This window comes from Oncorhynchus masou, chromosome 13, assembly GCF_036934945.1.
Source record: "Oncorhynchus masou masou isolate Uvic2021 chromosome 13, UVic_Omas_1.1, whole genome shotgun sequence".
Lineage (NCBI taxonomy): Eukaryota > Metazoa > Chordata > Actinopteri > Salmoniformes > Salmonidae > Oncorhynchus > Oncorhynchus masou.
Genome location: NC_088224.1, coordinates 49,681,039 through 49,695,478, shown reverse-complemented (window position 1 = coordinate 49,695,478; position 14,440 = coordinate 49,681,039). Strand labels below are relative to the sequence as shown.

Genomic DNA, 14,440 nt, shown 5'->3' with positions numbered 1-14,440 from the left:
CTTCTCCATCCTTTCCCCTGTGCCATCCGTACAATCCGCACGCGTCCTTTCTTTTCTCCCCCCATCCCCCGCTCCCCCCAGCTGCAGACGCATATGACCTGTGACGAGCCAGGCAATCACGCCACAGGTGTTCTCTGGAGCCACACCCGTGGCAAGCCTTGGGCTCGTCACACTCGCTGACCTCGTGCTCTTCCGACCCACAAAACCGACATTTCTTGTTACTGCACGAGGTCAGGGTATGGCCGTAGGCCATACAACGCCTGCAGAACGGGGGCTGACGTGCATAGTAGAGTGTTCCCCTGTCAGCCCCCAGGGAGAACATCGCCGGAGGATGGAGGTAGCCATCCACACTCTTCGGGGACTCCCTGAGTAACGCCTGGAAACCTCTCTTTCCGTTCCAGAAACACAGGGAGTCCCTGAGGTACCTCGCTGAGGAGACATTGTCCATATATCTCCCCAGAAAGGCCCTCACCTCTTCATCCTTCACATGCGGATTGTACATGGTTACGGTGACCACCCTGAAGTTGTTCCTTGCCAGGCTGGTCACCGTGTAATGGCACAGGGGTCCTTCTTCTTTCCCTTCCCTCACAATCTTCATAATCTCGTCGTGCTGTTCTTCCAAATGTACAGTCACATCAAACCCTTTTTCCACCGGATTCCCCTGAAGGCAGAGGACATCTTTCACCTTCAACTTCAGATGCCCCATCAGAATGGTCCTCGCAAAGGTTTCTCTCCCCCAAGGCTCCATCTCTCTTTCCCTCCAAGAAAAACGCACCGTATTGGCCAGCCCAACTACTGGAACCGACCGTGACGCTTTTTCCTGCGCCATCTCCGCAAGGAGAATAGCACACCTGGCTCTCCAACCTCTTCCAAAAAAACAAGAAAAAGTTAAAAACAGGAAGCAAACTGAAAAAGGTGGCGCAACTAAAGGTGTTGACTCTCCACATCTATCAAGACAACTAGAGCACTGGACCAGACAATCTTAAATAGAACCTGGACCAGCTCAGGTGAAACACCTTCCCACTAATGAGATGGACAAGCCAGCACAGCTGTAACACAAACTGACTAACGAGGTGACACCAATTTTTTTAAACAAGCTCCTTATAAACTGCTCAAGCACCAAAAACACTGTTGTTTTGACAAGTAGCAATAAATCACTAATATCGATTAGGGGGTAAATTTGGTTGTACGTGCTGTTGAAACTGACACAACAAAAACAAACACATGGAAATGGGAGATATATTTTACCTCACTGGTTAAAGGACAACCTGCAGAAGAGTCAGCTACATTTGGGAGTGGTGCATTTAAATTTAGGGGTCGCTAAACAAGTGAATGCAATAAGTATTTGTCATCACTCATTGATATCATGCTAAAATCAATTGTACGAGAGAGATGAGGTTGCACGTCCTGTTAAAACTAACAGCTCAAAAACCACACAGAATCTGGGAGTAATGTGTACATCCCTGGTTAGAGGACAATTTGTAGAAAACAGCTCGCCACATTTTGAAGTATTGCATTTTGATTCAAGTGGGTCACCAACGTGGTAAGTGTAACACAACTCCTAATTGTCCCTAGAATTTCTAAGCAAACAGCTGGAGGCAGGGCTTTCTCCTATAGATCTCCATTTTAATGGAATGGTCTGCCTATCCATGTGAGAGACGCAGACTTGGTCCCAACCTTTAAGTCTTTACTGAAGACTCATCTCTTCAGTAGGTCATCTGATTGAGTGTAGTCTGACCCAGGAGTGTGAAGGTGAACGGAAAGGCTCTGGAGCAACGAACCTCCCTTGCTGTCTCTGCCTGGCCGGTTCCCCTCTCTCCACGGGGATTCTCTGCCTCTAACCCTATTACAGGGGCTGAGTCACTGGCTCACTGGTGCTCATTCATGCCGTCCCTAGGGGGGGGTGGGTGCGTCACTTGAGTGGGTTGAGTCACTGACGTGATCTTCCTGTCTGGGTTGCCCCCCCCCCCGGGTTGTGCCGTGGCGGAGATCTTTGTGGGCTATACTCTGCCTTGTCTCAGGATGATAAGTTGGTGGTTGAAGGTATCCCTCGAGTGGTGTGGGGGCTGTGCTTTGGCAAAGTGGGTGGGGTTATATCCTTCCTGTTTGGCCCTGTCCGGGGGTATCATCGGATGGGGCCACAGTGTCTCCTGACCCCTCCTGTTTCAGCCTCCAGTATTTATGCTGCAGTAGTTTGTGTCGGGGGGCTAGGGTCAGTTTGATATATCTGGAGTACTTCTCCTGTCTTATCCGGTGTCCTGTGTGAATTTAAGTATGCTCTCTCCAAATCTCTCTTTCTTTCTCTCTCTCGGAGGACCTGAGCCCTAGGACCATGCCTCAGGACTACCTGGCATGATGACTGTCCCCAGTCCACCTGGCCGTGCTGCTGCTCCAGTTTCAACTGTTATGCCTGTGGCTATGGAACCCTGACCTGTTCACCGGACGTGCTACCTGTCTCAGACCTGCTGTTTTCAACTCTCTAGAGACAGCAGGAGCGATAGAGATACTCTTAACGATTGTCTATGAAAAGCCAACTGACATTTACTCCTGATGTGCTGACCTGTTGCACCCTCGACAACTACTGTGATTATTATTATTTGACAATGCTGGTCATTTATGAACATCTTGGCCATGTTCTGTTATAATCTCCACCCGGCACAGCCAGAAGAGGACTGGCCACATCTCAAAGCCTGGTCCCTCTCTAGGTTTCTTCCTAGGTTTTGGCCTTTCCAGGGAGTTTTTCCTAGCCACCGTGCTTCGACACCTGCATTGCTTGCTGCTTGGGGTTTTCTGTACAGCACTTTCAGATATCAGCTGATGTAAGAAGGGCTATATAAATAAATTTGAACTATTTTTTTTGTTTGTCAATTTTTGTTAAATCACATAAATAGTACTCTTCCATTCCAGAGCCTGGATTTTTCCCCTGAGGCTAATATCCATACCATGTTGTAATCAATTCATAAGGGGGTGCCAACATTTAGGGTTCTATATTGTGACATCATTATAATACTCCAACTACAATGTTAAAACATTCTACATTGTGACATTAATTCATTGAAATCATGAAACAACTCCTTCATGTGTGTATTTTCTAATATTTGATCAGAGATCTTTTATAAGACTATCTCTGGTCACAGCTATAAGATTTCTCTCCTGTGTGTGTTCTCTGGTGTACTGTCAGAGAGCTAGATGTAGTAAAACTCCTCCCACATTGAGCACAGCGATAAGGTTTCACTCCTGTGTGTGTTCTCTGGTGTAAAGTCAGCTGGTTAGATGTAACAAAACTCTTCCCACATTGAACACAGCTATAAGGTTTTTCTCCTGTGTGTTTTCTCTGGTGTACTGTCAGAGAGCTAGATGTAGTAAAACACCTCCCACATTGAGCACAGCTATAAGGTTTCTCTCCTGTGTGTGTTCTCTGGTGTAATGTCAGCTGGTCAGATCGAACAAAACTCTTCCCACATTGACCACAGATATAGGATTTCTCTCCTGTGTGTGTTCTCTGGTGTAAAGTCAGCTGGTTAGATCTAACAAAACTCTTCCCACATTGATCACAGCTATAAGGTTTCTCTCCAGTGTGTGTTCTCTGGTGTTGAGTCAGATGGCAAGATTGAACATAACTCTTCCCACATTGATCGCAGCTATAAGGTTTCTCTCCTGTGTGTGTTCTCTGGTGTAAAGTCAGATAGCCAGATGCAGCAAATCTCTTCCCACATTGAACACAGCTATAAGGTTTCTCGCCTGTGTGAATTCTCCGGTGGAGAGTCAGAGAGCCAGATGCAGCAAATCTCTTCCCACATTGATCACAGCTACACGATTTCTTTCCTGTGTGTATTCTCTGGTGCACTGTCAGATCTCCAGATTGACTAAAACTCTTCCCACATTGATCACAGCTATAAGGTTTCTCTCCTGTGTGTGTTCTATTGTGTATAGTCAGCGAGCCAGATGTAGCAAAGCTCTTCCCACATTGACCACAGCTATAAGGTTTCTCTCCTGTGTGTGTTCTCTGGTGTATAGTCAGAGAGCCAGATGCAGCAAATCTCTTCCCACATTGATCACAGATATAAGGTTTCTCTCCTGTGTGAATTCTCTGGTGTAGAGTCAGATGGCTAGATTGAACATAACTCTTCCCACATTGACCACAGCTATAAGGTTTCTCCCCTGTGTGTATTCTCTGGTGCACTGTCAGATCTCCAGATTGACTAAAACTCTTCCCACATTGATCACAGCTATAAGATTTCTCTCCTGTGTGTGTTCTATGGTGTATAGTCAGTGAGCCAGATGAAGCATATCTCTTCCCACATTGACCACAGCTATAAGATTTCTCTCCTGTGTGTGTTCTCTGGTGAATTTTAATGCTCGATGAGGTGAATTTCTTCCCATAGTCAGAGCAGCAGTGAGTTCCCTTCCCTGTGGATCTCTGCAGGTGTTTCTTGAGGTGTTCTGATCTGGAGAGACTCTTCTCTGCCTTTTCAGCATCATGAGGTTGTTGAGGCTCCCCAGAGGATCCACGATAGTCCCATATCTCTCCTGTGTGAACAACAAAGTCAGACAGATGATTAAAGGACCACAACAGCAGAAATCCACTGTAAAAGGTGATGCCAACAGCGTAGCCATGATGTTGTACAATAATTGACGTCTGTAATGAACGTTAAAATTATTTGACATTTGTCTTAAAATGAGCAACAAGTCAAATTTTGTCTTGTTTTCACATTAGTAGTAACATCGATGATTGTAGGCTAGAAATAAGTTATTTATGTTGTTGAAACTCTAAGCGGTGTACCAGACGACTTTTGGTCTCCAATATAGGTCCCTTTCTGTGTTTAATAAAATTGCGGCATGAGGGCAATGCACATACAATTTGATTGCAGAAACTCCTCCCTGCTAATGAGGAAACCGTTAGTTATGGATGTAGTATATCTGGTTGCAGAAACTCCTCCCTGCTAATGAGGAAACCACTAGTTATGGATGTAGTATATCTGGTTGCAGAAACTCCTCCCTGCTAATGAAGAAACCACTAGTTACGGACATAGTATATCTGCTTGGAGCAAAAATGGTGAGCAAAGATTTCAGTTTTTCACAGTGTATTCTGAATGTGAATATGGGAAAACTCAGGAGAGTAACCTCCATGTCCAGGTTGCTTATGAGTGCATTTCACAAGACTTTGGATTATAATTGTAAGGCTCGTTTGAATGTCCTGCTTAATATAATGTTTGTGTCATCATCGCAAATCAACAGCTTTGTATTTAAAAAAACACTTCAACCAGTAAAGTGCTCTTTGTCTAGCTTTTCCATCAACCTGACAATGAGGGTTTGTACACTGTTAGCCAAATTGGCCAATAACTTCCCCTAACAACAAGTATACCTATGTAATGAACGAAGAAGCACTTTGGTTGTTGTTGCATGACATACATAGCGTACTCTAGGACACATAACAACAACATAGACCTACTGTAGGACCCATAACGTCACCTAACAACAACATAGACCTACTGTTGGACCCACAACTTTATCTAACAACAACATAGACCTACTGTAGGACCCATAACTTCACCTAACAATAACATAGACCTAGTGTAGGACCCCTAACTTCACCTAACAACAACATAGACCTACTGTAGGACCCATAACTTCACCTAACAATAACATAGACCTAGTGTAGGACCCCTAACTTCACCTAACAACAACATAGACCTACTGTAGGACCCATAACATCACCTAACATAGACCTACTGTAGGACCAATAATTTCACCGAACAACAAATATAGGAAAATAGCTGTGTGTTGTATAATAGCGTATCCATCAATGGATGTGCTGATGATGATGTGCAAGTAGAAATACTGGTGTGCAAAAGAGTTTAAAAAAGTAAAAAACATGGGATGAGGTAGGCAGTTGGATAGGCTATTTACAGATGGGCTGTGTACAGCTGCAGCGATCGGTAAGCTACTAAGATAGCTAATGCTTAAAGTTAGTGAGGGAGATATAAGTCTCCAACTTCAGCTATTTTTGCAATTCGTTCCAGGCATTGGCAGCAGAGAACTGGAAGGAAAGGCAGCCAAAGTAGGTGTTGGCTTTGGGGATGACCAGTGAGATATACCTCCTGGAGCGCATGCTATGGGTGAGTGTTGCTATGGTGACCAGTGAGCTGAGTTAAGGCGGCATAGCAAAGACTTATAGATGACCTGGAGACAGTGGGTTTGGCGACAAATATGTAGCGAGGGCCGGCTGACGAGAGCATACAGGTCGCAGTGGTGGGTGGTATATGGGGCTTTGGTGACAAAACAGATGACACTGTGATAGACTGCATCCAGTTTGCTGAGTTGAGTGTTGGAGGCTATTTTGAAAATGACATTACCGAAGTCAAGGATCGGTAGGATAGTCAGTTTTACGAGGATATGTTTGGCAGCGTGAGTGAAGGAGGCTTTGCTGCGAAATAGGAAGATTGGATTGAAAATTTACAGTCTAGCCAGACACCTAGGTATTTATAGTTGTCCGCATATTTTAAGTCAGAACCGTCCAGAGTAGTGGTGCTGGATGGGCTGGTGCGGGCAGCAATAGGTTGAAGAGCACACGTAGTTTTACTAGCGTTTAAGAGCAGTTGGAGGTCACGGAAGGAGTGTTGTATGGCATTGAAGTTCGTTTGGAGGTTTGTTAATAACCTCTTGAATCTCCCCATCCCGGATCTGGGATCGTGACTAAAGCCTCAGGCTCATTAGCATAACGCAACGTTAACGATTTCTGAAAATCGCAAATAAAATGAAAATAATGCGCCTGCTCTCAAGCTTAGCCTTTTCTTAACAACACTGTCATCTCAGATTTTCAAAATATGCTTTTGAACCATAGCAATTGACTAATTTGTGTAAGAGTATGCTAAGCTAGCTTAGCATTTTGAGTAGCATTTAGCACGCAACATTTTCACAAAAACCAGATAACCAAATAAATAAAATCATTTACCTTTGAAGAGCTTCGGATGTTTTCAATGAGGAGACTCTCAGTTACATACCAAATGCGCAGTTTTTTCTGAAAGTGTCTGTGTGTAGGAGAAATCGCTCCGTTTTGTACATCACATTTGACGACCGAAACTAAACGAAAATTAAGTCACCTACAACGTCAAACTTTTTCCGAAATAACTCAATAATATCGACCGAAACATGACAAACGTTGTTTGGAATCAATCCTCAAGGTGTTTTTTCACATATCTCTTCATTGATATATCGTTCGTGGAAGCTTGCATTCTTCTCTAAATTCCATGGAAAAATACTTGCAGCTGACTTTTGCGCACCAATTTCGGCGCAGGACACCGGGCGGACACCTGGTAAATGTGGTCTCTTATGGTCAATCTTCCAATGATATGCCTACAAATACGTCACAATGCTGCAGACACCTTGGGGAAACGACAGAAAGGGCAGACTTACTCCTCTCGCATTCACAGCCATATAAGGAGACAATGGAAAACAGAGCCTCAAAAATCCTGCTAATTTCCTGGATGCCGTCTCATCTTGGTTTTGCCTGAAGCTCACGTTCTAGGGCACGCACAGAAAATATCTTTGCAGTTCTGGACACGTCAGAGTGTTTTCTTTCGAAAGCTATCAATTATATGCATAGTTGAGCATCTTTTTGTGACAAAATATCTTGTTTAAAACGGGAACGTTTTTCATCCAAAAATGAAATTGCGCCCCTAGAGTTTCAACAGGTTAACTTGGCTTCCGAAGACTTTTGAAAGACAGGGCAAGATGGATATAGGTCTGTAACAGTTTGGGTCTAGAGTGTCACCCTCTTTGAAGAGGGGGATGACCGCGGAAGCGTTCCAATCTTTAGGAATCTCGGACGATACGAAAGAGAAGTTGAACAGACTAATGATGAGGGTTGCCAAAATGGCGGCGGATCATTTTAGAAAGAGAGGGTCCAGATTGTCTAGCCCACCAGATTTGTAAAGGTCCATGTTTTGCAACTCTTTCAGAACACCAGCTATCTGGATTTGGGTGAAGGAGACCTTTGTCATTGCCAACAAAGGGTACATAACAAAGTATTGAGATAAACTTTTGTTATTAACCAAATACTTATTTTCCACCATAATTTGCAAATAAATTCATAAAAAATCCTACAATTTGATTTTCTGTTTGTTTGTTTTTCCATTTTGTCTGTCATAGTTGAAGTGTACCTATGATGAAAATTACAGACCTCTCTCATCTTTTTAAGTGGGAGAACTTGCACAATTGGTGGCTGACTAAATACTTATTTTTGCCCCACTATATGTTTGAGGAATTTTAATTATGGGATTTCTGTTGTTTTGAATTTGGCGCCGTGTAATTTCACTTGCTGTTGTCGAGATGGGACGCTACCGTCCCACTGGTGCCAGACAGGTTAAAGCATCAGACAAGTTCAGTACGGATATTTGATTTTATAAAAACACTTGGGGCTATTAGTAGAAAGAACAGATGACTTTTGGTTGACCAAGATGTATTTTAGTTGGGGACAGCACTAGAACATGATTTTGGGGTCCCCAGGTGGCGCAGCGGACACTGCATCTCAGTACTTGAGGCATCAAATCCAGGCTGTTTCACAACCGGTCGTGATTGGGAGTCCCATAGGGTGGCGCACAATTGGCCCAGCATCGTCCGGGGTAGGCAGTCACTGTAAATTAGAATTTGTTCTTAACTGACTTGCCTAGTTAAATAAAGGTTACATTTAAATTAAATTAAAAAATTGTGTTTCATGACAAACCATTTTTTACAAACCCGTCAGGGCACCAACTTTGAGAAGGGTTTAAAGCAAAGATTTCAAACCAATTCATGACTGTAATTGAATCTAAGTATGTCTTGCCTTTAATGTAATGGCATGAAAAAAATTTGGCTGAATATTATACAATAACTTATCAACAGCTCTAATAATTTGCCCCCACAGGAAATCTTCACTGGCAATTATAGAATATACTATATAGCCTCAAAATCGGTTTAAAACGATAATTTTTACCTCATGGATGGCCAGTCCTTGTATTCATAGTGTAGTGAATTCAGGGGGTAGCCCTGAGCTGCTCAAACCTGGGTCCAGCGACTGTCAAGTCAACACCTTATAACTGTTACGCCAAGACTTCTGAACTTCTTGACACGGTTGCTACAATAGCTTTCTCTATGAATTTGAGAGTGGTTAAAAGCTTATTTGGGGTTCTAATTGGGTACAACAGTTGAAATAAGCTCATGAGGCATGTGTTATATTCTTCCAAGAATCAATGGCTATAAATAAATAATTTAAAAGTCACTATATGGATGTATCAATTGCAGATTTCCCCTTTAACACCAAACATCAGTTCAACAACTGCAGAGGTTGTGCCTGTTTGTAAGACAGTACTTACGAGTGTTAATCAGGGAACGGTTTCTCAAAACCATTTTATAGCTAAATGCATCGTTAGAACCATTGGATGCCTTAGGATGCGTTTGGGAAACCGGGACCAGGTATCCAGGTTCCTCCTCCTCCTCCTTTTTCGATGTAACAGTTATCTCTCCCTCTTCTTTCACTCCATGAACTGCATCCTCCTCTCCTTTTACTGTAACATCCTCCTCCTCTTTCACTCTGAACGCGTCCTCTTCTTTCACAGTAACGACCTCACCCTCTACTTCTTGTTTTACTGTGATATCCTCCTCTCCTTTAGCAGGGGAGTGGCTTAGTGACCGCATGGTCGGGGATGTTAGCTAGGCTAATGCTAACAACCAGCCCGCTAGCTGACAAATAACAACACCGTAAATATGAAATTAAATCGGTTAACTAACTAGACGATAGAAGTGGGTTTAAAACACAGTGGCTAATATACACTAAAGCGTCTAAAGAGCTATATTGGTTCGGCTATTTTGTCTAGCAAGCTACCGAGGAGTCTGACTATCTGTTGTTGCTGCTGTTGAAAGAAGCGTTCCGTCCACTAGATTATACGTCACACTACCAGCATAACCTTAAATTCCCAGACCGCCATCTGCTGACTGGAAAGGGTAACGCAGTTGAGTAAGATGTATATTTTATCTTCAGACAACAAGTTAAAGTGTAGGGAGCATTAGTTTTTACTCACCAGTGTAACAATACAGTCTGGTTAAAGACTTGGTAAGCTAGTTGTAGTCACGATATGGTTACCTATGAGTACAAACAGTTATGTTTTTGCGTTATTACATATTTTTTAACTGATTTCGGGAAATCTTATAAACTACCCACAATGCACTATTTCCCAAGGTCCTATGGATGATCTACTCTGTGCTACTGAGTTTGAATGCCAGTGTAACGGTGTAATGAAGCTACATGTTTTAAATATATTTAACCTTTATTTAACTAGGCAAGTCAGTTAAGAACAAATTCTTATTTACATTGACGGCCGACCCCGGCCAAACCCTAACCCAGACGATGCTGGGCCAATTGTGCCGTGCCCTATGGGACTCCCAATCACGGCCTGTTATGATACAGCCTGGATTTGAACCAGGGTCTGTAGTGACGCTTCTAGCACCGAGATGCCATACCTTAGACCGCTGCGCTGCTCGTGTGTTTACATTACACTTGGTGATTCTGGGTAATCCACAGCAGATTTTTGGAGAATTTGAAAATTGAGTGGTCCTGGGATATAAATGTATAAAGTTGACATTACATGATAAAATCCACGTTTTAAATCATACATTAGCAATTTATGTTTTAGGAACTACTGTTGTTGGTTTGGTGTCAAGTAAGCCTCTGTTATTTGCCAAATCTCAGTTTTCCATGTGGGTTTCATGCTAAAGATCCCTCTTTCAAATTCAAATCAAATTTTATTTGTCACATACACATGGTTAGCAGATGTTAATGCGAGTGTAGCGAAATGCTTGTGCTTCCAGTTCCGACAATGCAGTAATAACCAACAAGTAATCTAACTAACAATTCCAAAACTAATATCGTATACACAGTGTAAGGGGATAAAGAATATGTACATAAAGATATGAATGAGTGATGGTGCAGAGCAGCATAGGCAAGATACAGTAGATGATATCGAGTACAGTATATACATATGAGATGAGTATGTAAACAAAGTAGCATAGTTAAAGTGGCTAGTGATACATGTATTACATAAGGATGCAGTAGATGATAGAGTACAGTATATACGTATACATATGAGATGAATAATGTAGGGTATGTAAACATTATATTAGGTAGCATTGTTTAAAGTGGCTAGTGATATATTTTACATCCTTTCCTATCAATTCCCATTATTGAAGTGGCTGGAGTTGAGTCAGTGTGTTGGCAGCAGCCACTCAATGTTAGTGGTTGCTGGTACGGCAACTGCTCCGCCCTCAACCGTAAGGCTCTCCAGAGGGTAGTGAGGTCTGCACAATGCATCACCGGGGGCAAACTACCTGCCCTCCAGGACACCTACACCACCCGATGTTACAGGAAGGCCATAAAGATCATCAAGGACATCAACCACCCGAGCCACTGCCTGTTCACCCCGCTATCATCCAGAAGGCGAGGTCAGTACAGGTGCATCAAAGCTGGGACCGAGAGACTGAAAAACAGCTTCTATCTCAAGGCCATCAGACTGTTAAACAGCCACCACTAACATTGAGTGGCTGCTGCCAACACACTGACACTGACTCAACTCCAGCCACTTTAATAATGGGAATTGATGGGAAATTATGTAAATATATCACTAGCCACGTTAAACAATGCTACCTTATATAATGTTACTTACCCTACATTATTAATCTCATATGCATACGTATATACTGTACTCTATATCATCGACTGCATCCTTATGTAATACATGTATCACTAGCCACTTTAACTATGCCACTTTGTTTACATACTCATCTCATATGTATATACTGTACTCGATACCAGTTACTGTATCTTGCCTATGCTGCTCTGTACCATCACTCATTCATATATCTTTATGTACATATTCTTTATCCCCTTACACTGTGTATAAGACAGTAGTTTAGGAATTGTTAGTTAGATTACTTGTTGGTTATTACTGCATTGTCGGAACTAGAAGCACAAGCATTTCGCTACACTCGCATTAACATCTGCTAACCATGTGTATGTGACAAATAAAATTTGATTTGATTTGTTTAACAGTCTGATGGCCTTGAGATAGAAGCTGTTTTTCAGTCTCTCGGTCCCAGCTTTGATGCACCTGTACTGACCTCGCCTTCTGGGTGATAGCGGGGTGAACAGGCAGTGGCTCGGGTGGGTGTTGTCCTTAATGATCTTTATGGCCTTCCTGTAACATCGGGTGGTGTAGGTGTCCTGGAGGGCAGGTAGTTTGCCCCCGGTGATACGTTGTGCAGACCTCACTACCCTCTGGAGAGCCTTACGGTTGTGGGCGGAGCAGTTGCCGTACCAGGCGGTGATACAGTCCGCCAGGATGCTCTCAATTGTGCATCTGTAGAAGTTTGTGAGTGTTTTTGGTGACAAGCCGAATTTCTTCAGCCTCCTGAGGTTGAAGAGGCGCTGCTGCGCCTTCTTCACGATGCTGTCTGCGTGAGTGGACCAATTTAGTTTGTCTGTGATGTGTATGCCGAGGAACTTAAAACTTACTACCCTCTCCACTACTGTTCCATCGATGTGGATAGGGGGGTGTTCCCTCTGCTGTTTCCTGAAGTCCACAATCATCTCCTTAGTTTTGTTGACGTTGAGTGTGAGGTTATTGTCCTGACACCACACTCCGAGGGCCCTCACCTCCTCCCTGTAGGCCGTCTCGTCGTTGTTGGTAATCAAGCTTACCACTGTTGTGTCGTCCGCAAACTTGATGATTGAGTTGGAGGCGTGCGTTGCCGTGCAGTCGTGGGTGAACAGGGAGTACAGGAGAGGGCTCAGAACGCACCCTTGTGGGGCCCCAGTGTTGAGGATCAGCGGGGTGGAGATGTTGTTGCCTACCCTCACCACCTGGGAGCGGCCCGTCAGGAAGTCCAGTACCCAGTTGCACAGGGCGGGGTCGAGACCCAGGGTCTCGAGCTTGATGACGAGCTTGGAGGGTACTATGGTGTTAAATGCCGAGCTGTAGTCGATGAACAGCATTCTCACATAGGTATTCCTCTTGTCCAGATGGGTTAGGGCAGTGTGCAGTGTGGTTGAGATTGCGTCGTCTGTGGACCTATTTGGGCGGTAAGCAAATTGGAGTGGGTCTAGGGTGTCAGGTAGGGTGGAGGTGATATGGTCCTTGACTAGTCTCTCAAAGCACTTCATGATGACGGAAGTGAGTGCTACGGGGAGGTAGTCGTTTAGCTCAGTTACCTTAGCTTTCTTGGGAACAGGAACAATGGTGGCCCTCTTGAAGCATCTAGGAACAGCAGACTGGTATAGGGATTGATTGAATATGTCCGTAAACACACCAGCCAGCTGGTCTGCGCATGCTCTGAGAGCGCGGCTGGGGATGCCGTCTGGGCCTGCAGCCTTGCGAGGGTTAACACGTTTAAATGTTTTACTCACCTCGGCTGCAGTGAAGGAGAGACCACATGTTTCCGTTGCAGGCCGTGTCAGTGGCACTGTATTGTCCTCAAAGCGGGCAAAAGTTATTTAGTCTGCCTGGGAGCAAGACATCCTGGTCCATGACTGGGCTGGATTTCTTCTTGTAGTCCGTGATTGACTGTAGACCCTGCCACATACCTCTTGTGTCTGAGCCGTTGAATTGAGATTCTACTTTGTCTCTATACTGACGCTTAGCTTGTTTGATAGCCTTACGGAGGGAATAGCTGCACTGTTTATATTCGGTCATGTTACCAGTCACCTTGCTCTGATTAAAAGCAGTGGTTCGTGCTTTCCGTTTCACGCGAATGCTGCCATCAATCCACGGTTTCTGGTTAGGGAATGTTTTAATCGTTGCTATGGGAACGACATCTTCAACGCACGTTCTAATGAACTGGCACACCGAATCAGCATATTCGTCAATGTTGTTGCCTGACGCAATATGAAACATGTCCCAGTCCACGTGATGGAAGCAGTCTTGGAGTGTGGAATCAGCTTGGTCAGACCAGCGTTGGACAGACCTCAGCGTGGGAGCTTCTTGTTTTAGTTTTTGTCTGTAGGCAGGGATCAGCAAAATGGAGTCATGGTCAGCTTTTCCGAAAGGGGGGCGGGGCAGGGCCTTATATGCGTCGCGGAAGTTAGAATAACAGTGATCCAAGGTTTTGCCAGCCCTGGTGGCACAATTGATATGCTGATACATTTTAGGGAGTCTTGTTTTCAGATTAGCCTTGTTAAAATCCCCAGCAACAATGAATGCAGCCTCAGGATGTGTGGATTTCAGTTTGCAAAGAGTCAAATAAAGTTCGTTCAGAGCCATCGATGTGTCTGCTTGGGGGGGAATATATACGGCTGTGATTATAATCGAAGAGAATTCTCTTGGTAGATAATGCGGTCTACATTTGATTGTGAGGAATTCTAAATCAGGTGAACAGAAGGATTTGAGTTCCTGTATGTTTCTGTGATCACACC

The 14,440-nt window shown here is 44.0% G+C and overlaps 1 protein-coding gene across 1 annotated transcript; it reads right to left on the bottom strand.

Annotated features, from left to right (window-relative positions):
* Positions 1–80: 80 nt before the first annotated feature.
* LOC135552485 (zinc finger protein 883-like) lies at positions 81–9,907 on the bottom strand. Its single transcript, XM_064984156.1, has 2 exons — positions 9,354–9,907; positions 81–4,530 (listed from the first exon to the last, which is right to left on the bottom strand). Exons 1-2 carry the CDS (start codon positions 9,673–9,675, stop codon positions 3,122–3,124), a joined length of 1,731 nt encoding a protein of 576 aa, XP_064840228.1. The 5' UTR covers positions 9,676–9,907; the 3' UTR covers positions 81–3,121.
* Positions 9,908–14,440: the final 4,533 nt, after the last annotated feature.

Coding starts and splice junctions, on each gene's coding strand:
- LOC135552485 (XM_064984156.1), bottom strand. CDS start 9,675: ATGCGGTCACTAAGCCACTCCCCTGCTAAAGGAGAGGAGGATATCACA. Junction 4,531..9,353: donor CCGTTCCCTGATTAACACTC/GTAAGTACTGTC, acceptor TTGTTCACACAG/GAGAGATATGGGACTATCGT.